A 22,447-nucleotide genomic window follows, 5' to 3' on the forward strand; every position below is an offset into this window, starting at 1 on the left:
TTTGGATAATACTGTAGTCACTGTCTTTTGCTTCCAAGTTTTACAAAGCAACTCATAAGCTTGTGTTAGATTATTTTCCTTAGGCCAGAGGAAATTTAAGCTAGTAATAATTATTGAGAAGCATGGCCCTTAATTTTCAAATATTACCAAATAACCATTTAATGCTTTTCATGGAGTAAGTGTAGTGTGAACACTTTGTAGGATCATGGTCCTGAAAGGTTCCTACTAGCACAGACCACTATAAGCATGTACAAACCTGACTACATACTCAAAATGTTTAAAATACAAACCATGACAAATTCTAGTAACACTTATCTACATTGTTCTTCCTGAAAGGGATGTCAGGTGTTCATTTAGTCTAAGTCCGAGTGCAGCTGCCTTAAGTCAAAAATATCTTATGCTTTGAAAGTTTATTTCACCCACATGTAGGTCTGAACCAGTGAAAGCATTACTGGGGCAAGATTCACTGCTTTCCCCTAACCCTGTCATACTTGGTTAGCAGTTCAAAGTTTGTACCCTGAAGATTGTTCTCCAAATGCCAACTCATTACACCTGATGCTGCTTTTGAAAAATGGTAGCTTCAGTCTAAGAAAAACAAGCTAAATAGAAATGAAATGCTGTTTTTTAACATAACGTACAAATCAGCAAATTACATCATACTCCCTATAAAAATTACAATCCTTCAAAAATAAACAAAGAGTATGTTTTTCCTTTTGGCCCTGTTATCTAACACTTAGGTCAGAAATAAGTAAAATAGTGCAGTTAAGTGAGTGAAGTCAGGTGGAAGGGCAGGGCAAGTTACATCATACTGTCATCTTCTTACACCCAGAAACTCTGGAGATCATCTGGTACCAAAGCTGCTACTTGGAAACAGGGCCAGCATGAAGCTGGTTACTTGGGCCCCTGCCAGGCTGATGTCCAAACATCTCCACCAATGAGGATTCCACTGCTCCTCCAGGCCCCATTTCTCTGACCAACCACATGGTGAAGTTTCTCCCCTAACAAATGACTGCAGAGTCCTTGGTGGCAACTTGTGCCTGTTGCCTCTCATCCTCTCCCTGTGTACCTCCAAGCAGAGCCTGGCCCTGCCTTCCCCACACTCTCCCACTTGGGAGCTGCAGGCTGCAGGATGATCCCCCTTCATGCATCTCTTCTGCAGGCTGAATGGGTCCAGCTCTCTCTGCCTTCCCTCCTCCACCCTGTGCTCCAGCCCCCTCACCATCTTGGTGCCCCTCCACTGGACTCGCTCCATGATGTCCATGCCTGCCTTGCTCCAGGGAGCCCACAGCTGGACACTGCTGCCAAGGCCGGCTCACAGGTGCAGAGCAGGGTGCCAGTCACTTCCCTGAGCCACCGGCCCCACACTTGCTGCAAGAGCCCTGAGTGCTGTCGGTGCTCCTTATCAGGAGTGCCCATTGCTGAACAGCCTCCACAAGCTGCAAGAACCATCTGCCCCTGCCCAGGCCCTTTTTGGCAAACCTGCTTGGCAAGACAACCCTGTCCCAATCCCCACTGTTCAGTGGAGATACTCTGTCCCAGAAAGAAGGATTCTGCTTCTGCTTTTGTTAACCTATGTGAGATGCCTGTCAGCCCCGTTCTTCAGCAAGTCAAGAACAAACCTTTAGATCTGTAATATCCAGCATCTAGCTTTAATAAATATTTCTGAATCCAAAGGCAGGAGAAACATTTCTTTGCAGAAGGAAAACAACACATTTATCAGCATTCAAGAGGTTTCTTTTCTCAGCAACCAGCATATTGATTTTACTGAATTCCTTACTGCAAGCTTTTAGACAGTATTCCCATATCTTACAGATTTTTCCATTCTTCTCCCTAAATAAAAACCACTAGAAGTAATTTCAGGGATGTTTTCATCTAGTCCAGTTAAAGCTACTCTATTATAGTCAACTTTCTGATTTGGAAACAAGGAAGATTAGATCTGCCCAAGTAGTCATGAGCCAACTTCTCTTAGAAGAGCTAATATTAAACTTGAATCACTATGCTGACAGCCAGGGGCTTTATTTCTCTAGACTGAGTACTGGCCTCCAAAAGGGCTATTTTCAAGTACAGCTTAGCAGTGGCTAATATGAACTCAGATAATTCTTAGATCTTGCTTTGTCATATGACTTGTAACAGGATAACATAGATAGGATAACCACAGATCCTATAAACAGCCTGCTCAGGTCCAAGAAGGCTGTTAGTCTAGAGCTTTTGGAAAAAAGAGGGATTGAATTTACAGCTGTGTCTTTGTAATTTCGTCTTGGTTAGACATGTCTGACCAGTATATCATGGCTTACCACATAACTCTAAATGCATGTAACCTCTTTTCACTCCAAATTGCTGATCTCCTTCCCACCTAGCCCTCTCTATCTTCCTTCCCCTACAGGTGCCATACAGTGTTGCAACAAGTGCTCATAAGTACAGCTGTTTACACCTGCAAATCATTCAGATTAACTTGTGGTTTTGCTAGTCACCAACCAAAATACTGAATACCAAAAGCCTAACCAAAAAAGGACTGTAGGAACGATGCTGGAAGTAATCAAATCAAGATGGTTAGGAGTATTTTTCTCTAGAGTACAATGGTCAGGGCATTACCTTAAGCACCAGGAAGGCACATGCCTAACAATTTATTCAGTTATCTTTTATCCAGTTAACCCATTTCTACTTTTATGAGAGCCTGTGAACAGGATTTAGATCCTTGATCAGATGTGCTTCTAATCCAACAGCATCAGGATAAGCAGGATATTTTATTTACCTTTTAGTACCATCTTGCAGCAATTCTCCCAGTTGCAGAAAGAACTGAAATCCTGTATCAGCTGCAGCCAGACTGGTATAGATTAGCAAGGAAAGAGGCACTTCTCTTCTCTGTTGAGGACTAACACTGAGTTGTTAAGAGATTTAAACAAAGCATTTGAAGAATGTCAAGTTCATTTCCATTCCATCTGTGCAATTCCAAAGCGGCAACTATTGCATATATACAATAAATAGAAGTATGCTATCCTTTTTTAAGTTTTCATTAGAATTTAAACTATTAAAAAAATATTTATACATTGGAGTTGGGAATCGTAAAAACATTTCCTGACCCATATAATTAAAACTGGCTAGCACATTTACATAAAAATCAAAAAGCAGCTCAAGTATTTGTAAAACACCAACACTTAATACAAGTAAATTTCTGCTCTTAAGACTGACTTGGAAATTTTTAATGTTTTAAATTGCAAACTAAAAAGTGTTCTTTTTGCTGAGACAGAGACAAAAACCCACAAACAAAACCCAAAACAAAACACAAATCAACCTCACAGAAGATATAAAATCTTGGTGCAAGGACATATATTTCAGCAATAGTGTCTTCTAAAGTAGAAAAGCCAGTATTTTCTAGCAGATGAGATAAAGACAACCAATCATGTTCCTAGATAGGGTTTTTTTTACTATACATGTAAGCAAATGTTAGATTAAAACTGATTTACATTTTTGTGAAAGACATTTATTGAATACAAAAAATCCCCATTACATTCAGCCTTATTATAAATGATTACACGCAAAGAAATTCAAAAGTGTGTATAAGATCAACAGTCTAACTGGCTGAACATTTTTGGAATTTAGATAATTTAAGAACCCTTATTTCTCAACTGTACAATAATAAAATTCAAAAAAATACACTTTGTCTTTCCAACAACACTAGTCAGAGGGATTCTGTGCTCACGGTGTGAATGGCAGCCCACACTTTGGTAGCTCTAGTTTCATGATTTTAAGTGTAGGACTTCCCATATTAGAAACAAGGTGTATGGAGAAAACCTAAACAGAAACTTATGCACAGAGTTGGCTTTGATCCTAAAAGCTGCCAGCCACAGTTAAAGACTGCAGGCTTACAAGTACCATTGTTCATGCTGAGGCAATGAAGCTCAGGTTCAGAAAAGCTTTTGCACCCAGAAGAGAGGTTAAACACATGTTCACATCAGTGCTATCTGATTTGGAAGCCCTACTGTGGATTTCCAAAGCTATCAAGCCTCCAGCTGTATATCTCGGATACCCACTTGTGAGATGCTAGAAATTTTCCTATTGCCTTTGGAGGGATTTTATTTACTACATCCAAGACATTGAAACAATGTCTGTAGTCTCTGTATAAAGTTAAACTACAAGTATAAACCTACAGTTTAGTTTTTGTACAAGGTAAGATGAGACAAACATAATGAAACCTCAGCTCGTTTTCATGAAACTTCTGCACACCACTTGTTATCACTGCCTCACTGCTGAACACTGACATTTCATGTCATAAATTCAAAGATACCAAGATTAAAAAAATGATTTGCACAAAAGAAAGTTGAAATAACTTTATATACACAACAAAAAGCCTTTTGAAAGTACAAAAATAACATCTATATGCCAATTAGTTATCATGCTGTGAGCTCTTTCAGTGCCTACACATGCAAGACTGTAATCTAGGTTCAGAATAATTCTGTATCTGTAGAATGTATCAGAATATAAAAGAGATTAATACATGACTAACTCTTCTTATTTTCAGAATCAATATGTATTCAAAATATCTTTGTAACCAATACTGCAATATTCCAGTCTCTGCATGTATATGTGTAGATAAGCAGCTTTCATCTTAGTTGATTTTAAAATCTCCTGTATGCTGGTAATCCACGCTAAAAAGCTACGATGGCTCTAATGAATTTAGTTATACAATGCAATTCAAAATGTACAAAACTATAAAAAGGGAACATTTATTGCCATGCATGAAACTTAAGTATGTTCAACTAAAAATTGCATCAAATGCAGTTCTGTTTAACAACAAAAAAACCCACACAAAGCAATTTACATTAACACTCTTAACATTAGATCAGCAGAATTAGATCTGACTAAAAATACAAGGGTAAGACACATTCCTTTTGCTGGTGCCTATCAGATCTTCAAATCCATGGAAACATAAACCCAGGATTCTTCATTTCCCACAGTCAAATCAGATCATGAAATCAACTGAAAAGAGAAGTGCATTAGTTATCTCCTTTTTTTTCAATGCAATCACATATAATGTCTCCTTTTGTATCAAATAATCATGAAAATATACTCTCCTCTTGCTATCACAAAAAACCCAAAAACATCCATAGAGCAGACAAATTGCTCTCTCATGCCTTTGCTGGTAGTGACACAGGACACTATCTTGCTTGTCTATGCACAAGACATAGACACAGCAATTCTAGATAGCCATGTATCAACATCTCCAAGTGAAGCCACAAGAAAATGAAGTGAACTAAGCAAACCTCACTTCTACAGCTCCATTTTTAGTTTCAGGGCAAGGAAAAGTAATGAAATCTGATTTTTTTTTACAAATTACAAAGCTTAGATTGGACAATAAACCCTCTATTATAAGTACAGTAGATAAGGCCTGATCTTCAGCACAGCAAACTCAAAGGCAACATCATCATAACTGTACCACCAGGATAGAGAAAAGCTGTCTTTATTCTCTTTTGCCTTAGCTGACAGGTCTGTTGAGCTTTTACAACCTCATGCGTTGTTACCTATGAATGTATGTGACCACTGCCTGAATTAGAGTGCATCTTGTAGTCAAGGCTGTAATTTAAAGTAAATTCAGAGCTTTCGGAGTACAAGTCATTAAAAACTGTGATGACCTTAGTTCTAGTTATGTGTACCAAAGAAATACATAAGAGTAGCAGTGGCATGCTAAGAAAATCTGAAGCAATTATTTTTTTAAAGAAGGAAACACAAGGGAAAAAAACCCCTAAACATCAAAGGTTTAGGTGAGCACTAAACTTTCAATATCATACAAAAAGCTAATAAAACCGGTGTAAGAGGATGCCATGCCAAGCTGAAGGAAAAAAACCCCAGCCCAACCCAGAGTATTTTCTAAATGATAGCGTCTTTACCTCTTTGACTGTTTTTTTAATGAAGTCTTTTCTGTCAGATAAGTCATAACTAGGATATTTTTCATACACCTAAAGAAAAACAAAACAAAAACATAAACCTCAACTTACTTTCATTCAATAGATGGTATGAGTAGAAGAAGCTTAATTGAAATTAGGGCAAAAAACCATGTTGGTGCCTCTAGTACTACTACTGCCAAAATGCCCTCTGTTAATTAGGGGCAGACACAAGCTTATTTTCCAGTCCCTATTTTGACCACAAAAATACTTAAATGCATGTCCTCTTTTATGTTTGGTCACTGACTGAACTGGTACTATAATTTTTCACATCAATAAACTGAAATGCCTAGCTTGCCATGTCACACAAGTAAGAATTCTCCAATTTTTATTTTGAATGCTCTCTGAAGTAGTCAGATAGCCCTGCATTAGGGTAGGAAGCCAAACAATTAATGAAAAATATCAAATACCAAGGATTACTTATAAGTAAAACTGTGATACTTTCAAAAGACTAACAGAAGAGTCAAAATATTTGAGTGCTATTGTACAACTACTCTTTGGTTGTAGGGTGGGAGAGGACCAAACAAACAAAAAACAGATGCCAACACTGACAACCAATTCAGAGTATTTTATTTCAGCATACCAAATGTCAGACTTCTAGAATGACTATAAATATGAAAAAAAGTTACATACAGTTTTCTCAAAACTGTATGTTATGTTTTAGTTTTCTCAGGACAACATCTTCAAATTATCAGGAAAACCAAACATGTGAGTTAACCACAAAATATAAAGGCAAGTGTATTGCTTGTGTTTTGGTCACTTTTCCCCACCCTTCCCTTTTCTGGCCACATGGTTCCCACCTGTTCTGACAATAAATGGATTTCTTGCTGAATTGATTCAACTCACTAACTCAGCTGAGAACTATTCTGATAGATGCTGATAGGAGACAGCTGAATGGACTTATAAAGAAAACATATGAAGAATGAGTGTGCAAGGTGAGCAGCAGAAACGTACAGAGCATAGGGGACAGCCCTCCCCTATGCAAAGCTGCTGCACTGTCTAAACATGTCAGATATTTGCACTGTCACACATGGCACTTGCTCTGGAGGTAATACTGCTACCTCCCAGGTAGCTCATTTTAATATTTCCCTTTTAATGGTGATATCAGTGTTGCATATCTAAAAAAAGCTCTCATTGTTATAGCCATCAGCAAGTAAATAAACCAATGCAAAACTATTTAGCTGTGCAACAACAGAGCAGAGTATAAGCCTCCATTTCTGAAATGATCAGTCAGTTCACAAACAATCCACTACCTATAAAGAGACTGCAAAATTGTACTTACTTCCTTGCAGATTTGTTTCATTGTAACCTCCTCCAAATTCGCATTGGCCAACAAATTCTTGACAGTTTCCTTCAGTTCTTCATCTGTGGGTGGTTTCTTCAGTTTTTTAATCAAAGGTTCATCATCTGAACTATCCTCAGACTCGCTTTCTAAATATGAAGAACAAATGGCATTGTAATAGGTTTTCAGTTTGTCTGTTTTCTGCCTTAAAAATAGAAGCCGTCAGAACTTTCAACAAACATCCAATCCAGATGTTTTCCTTTAAAATAGACGTCTTGCTAGACTATCAATTTAAAAACAAAGCTAATGCCATCAGTACCACATTTATTTATGAATTTGCATAATTATTGATGAACCATCAGTTTACAAATCAACGAGAACTCTTAAGAAGTATGGGACTAATTTCATCTATTAAACTCATGAAAAAGACTTATTAGAACAATTCTATTTCAGGTATTATGGCTGTAAGAAAAGAAAAAGTAATTATTTCCTTTAAAAAGGAGTTTATATTGCTTTTTTTCCCCTAGCAGTGTCGCACACTAGGCTCTTGTAATTTGCTATGTAATTTTGCAAACTTACTATCAGAAAGCACCATGAGAAGAGAACAAATAGGGAGAACTTCGTAAATGAAATAAAGTCACAGGACACTAGTACAATCTTTTCCAGCAGAAAATGAATGAGACTGAATGACTCCAACATCCACTCAGTTCTTCTACTGCCAACAAGACAAAACTCAGAGCAGATGCCAAACAAACTAGATAATGACCTTACAGAATGACCTACTTAAACTGGAAACAGAAATGCAGGAGGAATAAATAAGAAATTACAAATATATTACATATTTACAGGATAAACAAATATATAACATTTGTGTGTATATATATTTGCTGATGACAAAATAAGGTGTACACACATCACAGCCACATTTAGAAGTCAAACTGAAAATACTCTGAGTTCAGCACAGGCCAGTTACTCTGCTGAGAAATAAGGCAATGAAAGAAATTTAGCATCATTCTATGTCCAAGAGTTCATCCACACCTTTCAGCAAAGCACTGACAAGAAAGCTAACTAATCTGACCTGATGCTTGTGCTGAAGCATGTATATGCCAGTGCCAGCATTTAAGTACTTTTGCAGTATGGATATAAACAGCATTAGTAACTCAGACTACAACTGTGATAGACCTGGCTGCTATTGCAGAGTGTCAGAGAATTTAGGATGGGAAAAGACCTCTGGAGATCATCTGGTACCAAAGCTGCTACTTGGAAACAGGGCCAGCATGAAGCTGGTTACTTGGGCCCCTGCCAGGCTGATGTCCAAACATCTCCACCAATGAGGATTCCACTGCTCCTCCAGGCCCCATTTCTCTGACCAACCACATGGTGAAGTTTCTCCCCTAACAAATAACTGCAGAGTTCCTGGCGGCAACTTGTGCCTGTTGCCTCTCATCCTCTCCCTGTGTACCTCCAAGCAGAAAGAGCCTGACCCTGCCTTCCCCACACTCTCCCACTTGGGAGCTGCAGGCTGCAGGCTGATCCCCCTTCATGCATCTCTTCTGCAGGCTGAATGGGTCCAGCTCTCTCTGCCTTCCATTCTCCACCCTGTGCTCCAGCCCCCTCACCATCTTGGTGCCCCTCCACTGGACTCGCTCCATGATGTCCATGCCTGCCTTGCTCCAGGGAGCCCACAGCTGGACACTGCTGCCAAGGGCAGCTCACAGGTGCAGAGCAGGGTGCCAGTCACTTCCCTGAGCCATCGGCCCCACACTTGCTGCAAGAGCCCTGAGTGCTGTCGGTGCTCCTTATCAGGAGTGCCCATTGCTGAACAGCCTCCACGAGCTGTCTGCAAGAACCATCTGCCCCTGCCCAGGCCCTTTTTGGCAAACCTGCTTGGCAAGACAACCCTGTCCCCACCCTCACTACTGCAATCTTTATAGAGTTATTAAGAAACTTGATGTCTGTATACCCTTTATGCACATCCTGAGATACAAGTAAATCAACTGCAAAAGGATGCATGGATAAAACAGTTTCTATGTTAACCAAAGCTTGTATCAAGCTGCTGAACCAAAGACACACACATGGGATACACACCACTGGATCAAGTACAAGCCTTGCATAAAGACAATGCAGAGGCCCAAACAGAACTTTACCAATGGTTCTTCCAGCAAAATGGAGAACTTAGCTGATATTTTCAGTTTATATGCAAATAAAAACTATACACATGCTCAGCAGCATGACAGCAGGAAATATATGAAATAAATCCAAACCAACAGCTTTTTTTATTACTGTTTCAAGGAAAGAAACACCAAATAGAAAACCAACAATTTACCAAATTCCATTTTCTTTCACAGTAAGGTGCAAAAGCTTGCTTTCTAATAAGCATTCCAGTTAAGCTACAGGGCAATGTATGATGAAAGATTTAAAGCATTTACCTTTTCTAGAACTGTTCTGGTTTTTCTTAGTAGTGCTGCTGTCTGCCTTCTTGACATTTGCACCCTTCACAGCTTTCTTGGTTTTAGAAGTCATCTTTTTAGATTTTTCTCTCTTAGATGCTTTTCTTGGGGGCTACCAAAAAAAAAAAAAATCAGAAAATTAAAGTAATGTGTATTACTTCAACAATCCATACCTCTCTGCCAGAAAGGAAAATTTTCCACTCTAAGGACAATTTACTCCAGCCACTCCATGCCTAAGTTTCCAACAGAGCTGGAGCAAAACAGATACACTGCCTACATCCTTCTAATTCTAGTATATCAAAAGCTGGCATAAATCTAACTCTTTTTTTAAAAAATGCTGCAATCTTAAAGCTGTACAAATAGGTATCTTCCATTTCATCAAGTGCTATTTTCATACTAATTTGACAAAGCAGTGCTTTTGTAATAATTATGCTTTTATTCCATGCCCCTAAACTTCACTTTCTGAAGACTTCAGTCCACTCAGCCACTGCAGACATACCTAACTCCTACCTTTTGAAAGAAGGCAAAGATGACCCAGTTAGATCAATGGAGTTTATTGTTAGGCCTCTGTCAGAATTTTGTTTGGAAGGTTTTGAATTTTGTTTTTTTTTTTTTTTTTTTAATAACTGAGCTCTTGGGAATATGCCAACAACTGCCTGTGAAACAGATATTCCTCTCCTCACAGCAGAAACCCTGTTTTCCTGAAGAAATTAACACATATGTCAAATTTTAGTATTTCAGCCATCTTTTAATTTGCAGTTTATAAGTAACAAAAAAGGCATAGCAAGAATTAAGGTTGTTTCATGGAGGCATAGGAGTTTCCTTGAACCATCTTTTTACATTAAACACAACACCTACCAAAATGATCCCAACAAAAGAAACTGTTAAGATACATTAATTGCCTTTCAATGAAAGATTGCTACTATTTCCTATAGCTCAGGCTATTAACCTAACAGCCCGTCACACTTCCATTTCAACAGACAGAATGTAACCCAAGTGAACAGTGGCCTTATATAACAGCCAAAGGTTCCATAGCTTCCAAAAAGAACTTTCTTGGACACCAGCAGTTTGACTAATTGCACTTTGTTGCAGGGGTCTGATAAGGCGTAATGGTTTTAAACTGAAGGAGAGTTGATTTAGAGAAATAAGGAAGAGTTTCTTTTACAATGAGGTGGTGAAATACTGAAACAGGTTGCCCAGAGAGGCTGTGAATGCCCATCCTTGGAAACATTCCAGGCCAGGTTGAATGAGGCAACCTGATCCAGCTGATGCCTCTGCTCATTGCAGGAGGATTGGACTAGATAACCTTTATAAGGTTTCTTCCAACCCAAACTATTCCATGATTTGATGCTTCTTGCCTAGTATGCAAAAAGTTTTAAAGAAAACACAAAAGTACAATGAGATTAAGACACTGCAGAGATTGCAGGGATCTTTCTAAGGCTGCCTACTATGTTGTCTACTTTAAGACAAACTCTCTCTCGAGGTTTTGTAAGATACAAAATCCAGGAGGAATACGGAAACAAGATCCCAAACCAATGTAGTCAGTGACTCCTACTGAACTCAAAGTTAATTCCTAGGTATCAAATCAAACACTGCATTATGAAATTACAATAAAGTCATCACAAGATTATATAAGAAATACAATCAATTAATTAGCAATCCTGGCTGCCCCAAAATGACACAAAAGAAATGGTTTTATAAGGTACATACATATAGCCAAGAACCAGAACTTCTGCCTTTTATCTAAAGGATTATCTAAATTCAACACACTAAGAATTTAAGAAAGCCTCTTCTAAATTGCAGATGTGTTCCCTTTTCTTTCAGTTAAATATCACTTGCTCCCCAACTCTGTTCCAAGAGTTACCAATTCATAGCAATGACATAATGTTGAAAAACAAACAAAACAACTATTACCTCATCTTCACTTTCTTTTTCTTCTGAAGACTCATCCTTTTCCTTTTTTTCATCTTCTTCACTACTGGATTCATCTGACAAGATCTCTGGGTACTTGGTACGTTTTGCTTTTCTTGTTGTTCCAGAGCTAGTGCGCTCTTTTTTGCCACCTTTGCTTTGTGGTTTTTTGGACTTGGGCAATGGCTGAGAGACAAGAGATGTGTGTAATCCAAGTGAGAATACAAAAGTGAATTTTAAAAAGATAATTACTTTCCAATCACATAAAATAATAGTAAACAAATATGGAGGTGTCTTAACACAACCCAGGACTACTTTATGTACACTTAAGACACAATATTTTGCAGCAAGCAAATATTCACTATTGAGACAGAGTTGAACAAAATGAAATTTCAGTTCTAAGCTAAGTGCACCCCTTCCCTAAGCAAACAAATCTTCAAAGACTGGGTGTTAGAGAAGGGAAGCAAGAAAAGTTACTTCTAGATTGTTCTTTTACCTACCAATCCATAAAACAAGCCTTTTCTTTTGGTAACAAGTCAGCTGACAACTCAGAAGACCTAAAGGCAAGATTTTTGTCACATCTTATGCAAACCTGCATTTTGCTGTAATTCTGTACCTGTGTCTCTAAATCAGCATGCTGACCTCTGCTGTAGTGTGTTTTTATACTTTGCAATACTTTGAAGTGGTTTTGTTTTTTGTATCCCCGTAGTTTTCCCTAATAGTTTACCCCAAATTGTACCCCCTTCCCGTTACCTATATAATTCGTTTCCCTTGAGAAGATCATCCCCAAATCCCCACCCTGGCTCGCTGTCAATCATCCAGCATCCCATCCCCTTCATCTAGAAGCTTCGGTTCAAGACATCGAGTGATTAGACAGAGGCCAGGGATCAGCCCCCCGAGACTGGTTTTATACCCTGTCCTAAGCGTCTATCCCTTAGTGCCCATCCCTTTGGGTCATTTATTGGTTGGTAAAATGTTATCTACTTTTGGTTTCCTCCTCCCTTTATATGTAACCTTGGCACAACTCCAGGGGCTCTCAGCAGGAGGCCCCCTCAGGTGCAGGAGCTCCCCAGAGCTCCTGAATAAAACCTTGGATTTACCCCTGCTAAGAGTCAGCCCCTTTTTTCCACCGTTGTCTCTAGTGTCTCCTCTGCTGCCAAGACAACTGGCCTGGCCGCCCTCAGCACCCTCGGGCACGAGGAAGTGTCTCCCCGCAGTCGGCTGTGTCAGAGTTGCTCCCCCGGTGTCTGCCGACTCAGGCCTGGCCGGGGGTTCCTAAGAGGCTCTCAGGAGGGGACAGAGACAGACCCCTTATTCACCTCCCAGTGTTTGCTGGGAATAGATTTAGTTTCCTGAGCAACAGCGCAACTATTTTAGTATTACTTTTAGATTAAAAACTGAAAGTCCAAGAAGATTAACAAGAGTGTTTAGCAGTGGCATTCTGAATCTAGCGCATTGGTTTTGTACCCTGCAACAAATTCCATTTGGTGATGTCCAAATGTGATAACATACATTTGCCAAATACGGCAAACACAGGTAACATCTGAAGCTTGATTTTCCTGTCCTTTCATGTATCCATTCTCCTCCACCCACAGGACAAAGACTAATTGCTATTTGGGAATGGATATCCTAATTAGCTCCATGTGTTGAATTCACACTTCTGTGCATTGTCAGTGTGTAATGGGTACACCCACATGTAAACAGAATTTCTATTTAAGCCCTCACCCTATTATGGATGCCTGCAGTAGTAGAACTACTCTCTCAAGAAGTCATTCCTCCTTCAGTAAGTTAGAACAGAAATTGTATTATCACTGGAAACAAGCAAACAATGAGCAATAGAGAACAGATGCATTTTCTATCAGAATAGAGCTATATAAGCAAGTGTAACAACCTGTATCTCACCTTGCCTGAAGACTTTGGATGCATAAGGAAGTTTAATATTCTGGTTACGAGCTCACTATTGACTCCTGATCTTTCCAAGTCAAGAACTTCACAGATACTTTTCAACATTGCATTTCTAAATCTGTAGGGGAAAAAAAAACCCAAAGAAAAAATTCAGTATCATATACTAAACAATCAACATGTGACTGCTCGAAGCTGCTCTCTGGTTTGTGTCTGCCACCTGACAATATATATACACAGTCAACTACACTTCCAGTCTTATCTACGGTTCAGCAAAGAATCACCACTATATTACATAAAGCAAAATAAAACAGAATTCCTAAATCTGTATGTCTGTGTAAGAGGATATTTTAAAAAAATTAAGGAATCACAATAAAAAAGTATTACATTCTTTATGATCTACAGCCTGAATAGTAAGGTTCTACAAAATAGATATTGACCTTTGTTCATCTTGTTCAATGCTGTTAAAATATTTCATGCAAGTGTAAAGATTGGGCAGAAATCAACGACAGACACAAAACAAATTAAGAAACTGATCAACAGTTTGTGTTCTACACAGCTATAAACAGCAGCAGAAGCTACCACAGTAAGGCAGAATACAGGGCTCTGTACTTTCATATGCAACCAGGTTTCAGAATATTTGCTGCTGTTTCATAATGAAAATATGAAAAAAATGTGCAAAATTACTTTATTTTGCAGCCTTTTTATGAAAAGGAGAATTAGCCAATGAAACCTTTGGGAAACAGTCAAAACTCCCATCAGGAGATGGGAATCTACAAGACACGCTCTATGTATTTGACAAACCATACTCCTGAAAAACTACGTATCTGAAGAAGAAAAAATTAGAAATTCCAAATTCTGGAAGCCTTTCCAGGATCAGCAAACAGGCACTAAAAAACATCCCAAGTTTTAGAATATATTGTGTAGATGTTATTAGTTCTTTCATTTGTTACAACTAGCTACACAAATACGCAAGGGCATTTAAAAGCCTTTCAGGGCAACCAAAACTAAGTTGCAGCAGCTTCTCCTGTTGATGAAAAAGCAACTTATGATGGGAGCCAGTAAAAAAAAAAAGTTTCTGAGACTACTTGCTATGGCAATTCTACTATGTTTAATATATAATAAGCAGAAATGGCTTTGATTCTGAATGAGGAAGGTTTTGAGACATAGAAGGATGCAGGTTTGCACCATGAATAAAGTACAATGTGTTCACAACACTATGCTTGCCCCAGGGAAATAATGCCTTCCTCTCACTTAGGCAGAAGAATCTAATAGTTAGTATGCAATAGTTAAAGTCATGAATGTAGGAATTGTGAATAAAATGTCCACAATATAACTCAATACATTTTAAGCTGTCTTAAGAGACCAGTTTGTGTGATTAAAATGAACTCAGAAAAAATTTGTAGAGCTCTACTGAACAGCCACCTAGCTTATAGTTCAACTTTAATCTCAAGTAAAATTGTGGAAGAAAAAAAAAATAGAGTGCATAGCATGAGTCAAGCTATGTTAACTATCAAGAGATCATTACTTTTTTAACATTTCTTCCTTCTTTTTATATTGGTCACTTCCTTTTTCAAATGGAAACCCACTGAACTGACCCACATTCTTCTTTAGGGATGCAACCTAGAACAGAGCACACAGATTATTTTCATTGCAAGCAGTTTAAAAGATTTCATCAATTTACATTTGTTAACCTTTTGTACAAGAAAAATCTGTTCTAGCATTTTGTTTTCTGTTGACATAGCTACACTTTTAAAGTTATAACCGACATGCATTATGCCTTGACTTATCTCGCAATAGACAAACTACAACAATTAAGTTCAACTTCTTGTGACTGTGGTACTTTAAATAACTTACTAGACAAAGTCACCTGCCATATCAAGCTCATTTTGAACGTACTGCATGATGATTTACAGATTTGCAAAACTACAACATTATGAAGCTTGTTGCATGCTTTGTATCACGTAATTTGTTACAAAATGGGGAATTTTGTTTTTTATTCTACAATCTGCTGAAGTAGATTTGCTTTACTAGCTATTCTGAAGTCTTACATAGGACCATGACTATATTTTTGAACCTCTTATTATTCTGCATTAACGTACTACCCAGTCTACAACTTCTACCATTACACCTGATGTCCAATCTGGGTTGAACTTCCATTGCAACAGGACTTATAATAGGAAAATTGCTCCCATCTAGATCACAAGTGTACTTAAGTTTTGTTTTTACTTCATCTCCTCTTGCAAAAAAAAAAAAAAAAAGTTGTTAAAAAGCAACCCCAGATCCCACTATCTTCTGAGATCTTTATAATACCATCAAGAATAATTTCAACTAGCTTTCAATACTTCTACAAATTTTTTTTCTGCTGTTACTTCATTAGTTTATAATTTTACCAAAGCTGAGCTTTGGTAAAAGCTCTTTTACCAAAGAGCTTTGTCCACCTTAAGAAAATTTGCAGGTGATACTAATATGTTTTATTAAAAGCGTCAATTACAATTAAAAGCACATACAAATATGTGCATACGAAACAAGATCTGACCTTCACTATATTAAACAGCATTCTGAGTTTCCAAAAACTCTGATTAAATACAGTTTTGACTGAAACCATACTGATATATTCTTTTTCTGAATACTAGGGGCAACAGATCATTCTTTGCCATTTAAACAAACATTGCATTGGAAGCAGTGGTCTAAGAATTAGAGCTAGTACACATCTGTACTAGTAACATTCAACTTCTGGTTTCTGTGCTAGCTGTTCAAGTCTTCAAATACACAAAGGTATTTTAAAACTCCCAATAATTATAGCAAACGTATAGAAATAGGATATGTAAATCTGCCTCAATTTCACATTTTGCCTCCATTAGCAAGGAAAATGGGACATATTCACTCTGAAATTTTAGGCATGATCAGTGATACATAAACCACTCCAAGAAAGATTTGCCATTATATTTTAAGTGTCATCCTTAAATACAAAATGGACGATGTAATATTTTAATTATCTTAGGAAAACTGTTATATATAAAATCTTAATAGTGATTTTTATCACCTTTATCTTTCTACTGCTTAGTACAAAGAGAAAAATAGTAGATAAACAGCAATGTTTCAATACATGAGTATTTTGAGTGTCATCTGCATTCAGCAGCTTTTATCATGCGAACCATAAATTATTTCCAACTCATCCTTGTTGGATGGTAATCCACCATTCCCCCATTAAAAAAAAAAAAAAAAATCTGCATTCAAGAGACTTTTGATTTAGTACACCCTGTTACAGGATTTTTACAGGAAGAGATTTTATAGGAGTTAAAAGGAGGAGACTTACTTAGCTGGTCCTGCAAATATCCATTTTCTAAGTAGCTTGTAATAAATAACACTTAAGAAATAGATCAATACGTGTAAGTGTAAAAAACTGCACTACATACATTTTCACTATACATGAGAACTAATGGATATACAAAATTGAAATTCTTACAGTGCCTGGCCTGTTGTAGAGGAGCTTGTGCAGGTTCCTAAGTTCATCTGTCTTCTTTTTACTCAGAAAGAACTGTATCCTCTCAATTTCACAGAGTTTTTGTCCTTTTCCTGAAACAATTAAAATAATTTATGCTATTTCATCACATTCTTATTTACCGATGCATTTATAGCTTAAAGTTTCTACTTTTTTTTTTTTTTAAGCAAAGAAGTTACTTAAAAACAGCGTTAGACATTACAATAGGTCAAACATTAAGCAGGCCTTTTCCTATCAGGCATCCTGACAAGCTCTTTACCTGCCTTACTTGATACTGCTTAGATCAGGGTACAAGGATTTGCCATTTCTTTGTATTCTTGTTGCTCCTGCCTTTGTTAGTAGTGGTGGGGTACCAAAGATCCTATTCCAAGTAAGTTCAAATATCATGTAACTTTTACAGTTTAAACTGATGCTACAGAATAAAAGAGCGTTTTCATATAACAGCCTTATTGTTTTAAAAGGGATCATGACTCATAAACTAGGTCTCACCTACAACAAATTAGTAACTTCATCTTTGTAGAGTTTTCATTATCATTCCTAACACTCACAATTCATATGTGAGAAGTCAAGCTTACCTGGTGTAATTGTAAAAGGTTCCTTCTGCAGTGAGGAAACTTGCATGGTCAGTCGGTCAACCTTCTTCTTCTCCCTTTTTCCTTCAACAATGAGACTCTTCTCTGCAAAAGAAAGCTTCCTTAAACACAATATTCTTCACTGCAGATCTGACTGAAGTGACAGGCAACACAACATTGACTCTTCGAAATAGCAAATCAAAACCAGATGATGATATAACCAGGTACACTATGACACTTTCAGACCTTTGGTTAATAAGCCAATGAGTTTCTATGGAGCTGCATAACTAGAAGTCTCTCTAGTACATAATTAGAAGTCTCTCTAGTTCTTCACCATAATCTTTATCCAAGGTAACCTTGAAGAAAAGACTAAAGGCAACATTACATTACCTTTAGACATTCCCTAAAGGTAACTTTAGGAAGTTACCACCATGATGGAGACTGCAGGACTACGTGTTTTCAGAAACCCATCCTTCTCTCCTTTCACTGCCTTTTTCAGGTACAAAACTGATCCTGTTTACACATTCTCCTTGGATGCTGCAATCTGTAGGCACACAGCTCCACACAAAGCACTCTGAAGAAGAATACTACTACCAGATGGGCAAAAGCAGGGTCAAGGCCGCCTGCATACGTATTTGTTTTCTACTACTGGACTGGAGAAACCACACATTTCAGCAGGAGAGGCAGAAGCACAAGCGCAGTGGGACTGTACTACACATCCCAGGGTGCACAGAGAAGCACTCTGCAGGGCACAATAATGAGCATCACAAATACAAGAAGAGTATTATTCCCAGTAATTCTGGTAGTGCTTACTAATGAATACACATAGATTGTTTTACGTACGCCCTACACATCACTCATTTAATGATACCACTCCAAAGAAAAAGCTTCATCTAAACATTTCATACTAAAATACTCGACCTCAAGTAACACCATCCTTAGAGCTAAACAGATGGGCTGTCCTGGCTTTAACATCTGAAAGTAGCTTCTAAACCTGTAGGAACATAATCAAAACCAGAGCAAAAAGACTTTTTTTTTTCTGAAAATCCAATGCTAATTACTCAGCTGTTTTCCAAACAGCATAATCTGTCTTCTTTCTACTACCTTTCCTAAAGACAAACTGCATCTCTTTAAAGGATCCAAGAGCATCAGTGACTTTGTTTACACTGTGCCACATTACAGCTCTATTTCCATGAATGCTTTCCTTTTGAAAACAGATGCCTGGAGAGTTCACAATAGAAATTAACATTCTTGCACAGTAGTTCCTTCATCTTGTTTTGTTCTCCTTGACTACCTTCAATTACATGCCACAACAAAAAACTTGCCTTGCTTGCTCAACCTTTATATTGCCACAACTTTTTATTACCAAAATTAGTCTAAAGGAATTTCCGCTGACCCAAAATAATTACATTTGGATACCCAGAAAATTAATCCACTGTAGTTAAGCAAAGACATCCACGTTGTTTCCAAAACTACTGCACACTTACAAGTTAAACACAGATCACTTCACACTGTTACTGGCGAAAAATAATTTGATAAGGGACACCACCTACTATAAGCAATGAAAAATTTATACATCAACAAAAAAAATCTCTAGTACAGAAGTCCAGGATGCTGGCAATTCCTTAAATCTTTTCTGAGATATATCAGCACCACTGTTTTTAGCACTGCCTGTTATAGACTACTGGGAAGCTCTTATGACCCATGAGACAGATGCACCACGGAATCTCCTCAATGATTGTACAATTAGCTAGAATCACAGGAGACTGCATTCAATAGCCTGGCATTCATTAAAGAACAACTTATTAAATGGAAAAAAAAGTACCCTTTTCTTCTTCCTCTTCCTCCTCTTCTTCTTCTTCATCTTCATCACTTTCCTCAGCTTTGTTTTCAGTTTCAGGTTGTTTCTCATCTGTTTTTTCTGACGACATTGTATCTTCTTTTGATGAATCAACAGAAGACATGGTATATGCTTCTGTAGAAAGAGTCAGGGGAAACCATCATCACTAGAACAACGTCCATAAGAAACACAGGAATCCTGCTTTCAAAAATGATCTCCTTGTGCAGCAGAAGCAGTGTGCTGGTACTATGATTACTCACATTCTCTAATCACTAAGGTGTTTGGCATACACAGAAGACACACAACTTTTCAGAACAAGTTGCCATCCATTCTGCAATTAGTCTGGTTAAGAACACTCTAAAAGGTTATAAATTCTACTCACACACAAGTCTTCAAGCTGCTTTTGTGAAGCATTCGGAAACACCCACTCAAAGCAGCTGATACTGTTATCTATTAAAAACTGCAGCGTTTTGAGATATCACCACTTTACTGCACACTACTATAAACTTAATACTTATTCTTGATCTTGGTTAACTATGCATACAAGTTTCCTAGTAACTTAAACAAGTTACTTTTTTAGACAGGAAATGGGAACAGAAACATTAAAAAAAAGTTTCAAGCAATTCAGGAAAGAATTAACACTGCTTTCATAACCCAGACAGCTGCTGCATCTTTACGCATAAAAATACTTCCTGGTTTTAATTTACAGATCTACAGCAAAAAAGAATAAATGCTTCATACTTCACATATTTAAGAGTCTTTTCTTAACATCTGAAGTGACCTATATGTAAACTTTAAAATATCTCAGTTATACATGTACCATTTCTCTACTAACAGAAAACTTCTATCCAATAGAGCAAGATAACCATATGTTTCATTTTTTAAAATTCTAGCTTTCAAAAATTTTCACCGTTTAGATCTGGAACAGAATTTCACACAATTAACCATTTTCTTTTTGCAATACTAGAGCCAGTATTATCTGCAAGAGATCAGGTGCAATAAGTAACATTTAAATCTGCTGCTTATGTGCAGCATTACTAGGTACCAGAGATCAGTCGTGTTCCAAATGACAGAAAACATGAGTTAATATTTATTACCACTAGTGCGGGGAAAAGTAACGTTTCCTGACTAAATCATCAGGGGAATATACATCCTTCAGGGTATTACTACCAGTATTTAATTTGTAGTAAATAGCCTGTCATTTCAGTAATCTGGCATTTTCGTTTTACTTGAAGGCATGAGTAAAAGCAAGAGAAGCACTACAAGCTGTCTTTCCTTCCCCCTTCAATGGGAACAGAAGGGAAGAGCAAAGTTAAGAGACATAGCTTTCCACCACCTGCGTTCGGGACGACGTTTTGCTTACGGACAAAGGGTTCTGGGATCCACCTTTACCGGGAGAGGGTCTCCCGCCCTCAGCTGGGGCTTTTCACACACGGACTTTTCACCTATCCCCCCTTCCCGATTTGTAAGCTGGATGCCGGGGCAAACGGACGGCGATGCGCAGCGCCCGGTGGCGCCGGCGGCCAAGGCGCCATCGCCTCCCCGCTCCAGCCGGGCTCAGGACCGCTCGGCCCGCTCCCGCCGCAGGACACGGCAGCGCCCGGGAAACACTTCGGGCAGGGGCCGGGGGGGAGGCAGCCCCGGTGACAAGCGCCCCTCACACGGCGCGTCGCCAGGGCGGGACGGGAGCCCGGCGGCGCGGCTGCCGCGTTTCATTTCTCCTCGTCACAGTCCGTCCCCGCTCGGCCCGGGCGCGGCGAGGCGGGACCGCTCTCGGGCGCCGTTACGGCCATGGCGGCAGGACCCACCTCAGCACGAGCCCCGGCTCCCTCCTCAGGCGCGGCGGCAGCAGCTGAAGGCGGCAGTTACTGCTGGAAGAGGCGGGTCCGGGCACAGCGACACACACACACGCCCCGCCGCGGCGCAGCCCTTCGGCCAGCAGCCACTCTTGCCCTTTCCCTCTCCTTCTCCCTCTTCCCTCCCTCCCGGAATCAACAAGGTTTTCAAAATGGCGGGTTCTCGGGCGGCGAGGAGGAAGCGGGAAGGCGGCGGCCAATCAGCGCCCGCGTTCCCGCCGGCGCGGGGAGGGCAGGGGAGGGTGCGCGTCACGCCCGCCCGCCCGCGGTGACGTCAGGCCGCGCGCGGCGGCGGGCGCGCGCTCCCGCTGAGGGGCGGGGCGGGTGTGAGCGGCGCGGCGTTGCGTTTTCCCTTTTAAAAGCGGCACCGTCTGTAATTGTAGCGGCTTTTTATTTTATTTATAAAAAAAAAAGCTTCAAAATAAGGAATCCGTACCTCTTATCCTGCCTAAATTGGGCGGTGATTAATATATACTCCTCAGATTTTCCTTTTGTACAGAGTACTGTTTCCCAACACCTCTGGAACAGGTTGCCCAGAGAAGCTGCGGGTGCCCCATTCCTAGAAGCGATCAAGGCCAGGTTGGATGGGGCTCTCAGCAACCTGGCCTAGTGGAAGATGTCCCTGCCGCATCACATTGGGACTAGATGATCTCTAAGGTCCCTTCCAACCCAATCCGTTCTAGGTTCTTAAGTATTTAGTAGTATTTGCGTTACACGTATATCCTACTTTTACTACCAGTTCTACGTGACTATGCTTCCCGCGCGCCTACGATGAACAATTCCCAGGAGTGTGGCATTCTTCCCGCTTCCCCCGTATTACTCCAGCGCGGCTCCTCCCCGCGGGGGCTGGTCCAGAGCGCCCGTTCCTCGCCGCCGATTCCGTGCGGGAGATCCCTTCCCTGCGCGCATCCCCGCGGTGGCGGCGCTGGACGGGCCCGCGCCGCTGCAACGGCCGCGCCTCGCTCGGGCCGCGGCGGCACCGGGGGTTGCGGCCAACGGGAGGGAACGGCTGAGGAGCGATGTCGCCTCCTTGCTCCTGAAAAATGTAGGGTCACAGGCGGCCCGCGAAAGAGCCGAGGGGCCAGTCCCACTCGCTGAGGACTGCGAGCGCGCTGTGGCCCGAGTTAAATTCTTAAGCTTAAGATTTAATCTTGGAGCCTGAGAAAAGGCCAAGCTGGTCTTCGCGTTGC

General features: G+C 39.7%; 1 protein-coding gene across 1 annotated transcript; it reads right to left on the reverse strand.

Moving 5' to 3' along the window:
* Window positions 1–4,313: 4,313 nt before the first annotated feature.
* On the reverse strand, window positions 4,314–21,367 carry DEK (DEK proto-oncogene). Its single transcript, XM_084206636.1, has 11 exons — window positions 21,210–21,367; window positions 19,387–19,536; window positions 17,565–17,666; window positions 16,954–17,063; window positions 15,013–15,107; window positions 13,485–13,605; window positions 11,586–11,768; window positions 9,651–9,783; window positions 7,222–7,370; window positions 5,886–5,954; window positions 4,314–4,977 (listed from the first exon to the last, which is right to left on the reverse strand). Exons 2-11 carry the CDS (start codon window positions 19,523–19,525, stop codon window positions 4,966–4,968), a joined length of 1,113 nt encoding a protein of 370 aa, XP_084062762.1. The 5' UTR covers window positions 19,526–19,536; window positions 21,210–21,367; the 3' UTR covers window positions 4,314–4,965.
* Window positions 21,368–22,447: the final 1,080 nt, after the last annotated feature.

The sequence above is a fragment of the Fringilla coelebs genome, assembly GCF_963513975.1.
Source record: "Fringilla coelebs genome assembly, chromosome: 1".
Lineage (NCBI taxonomy): Eukaryota > Metazoa > Chordata > Aves > Passeriformes > Fringillidae > Fringilla > Fringilla coelebs.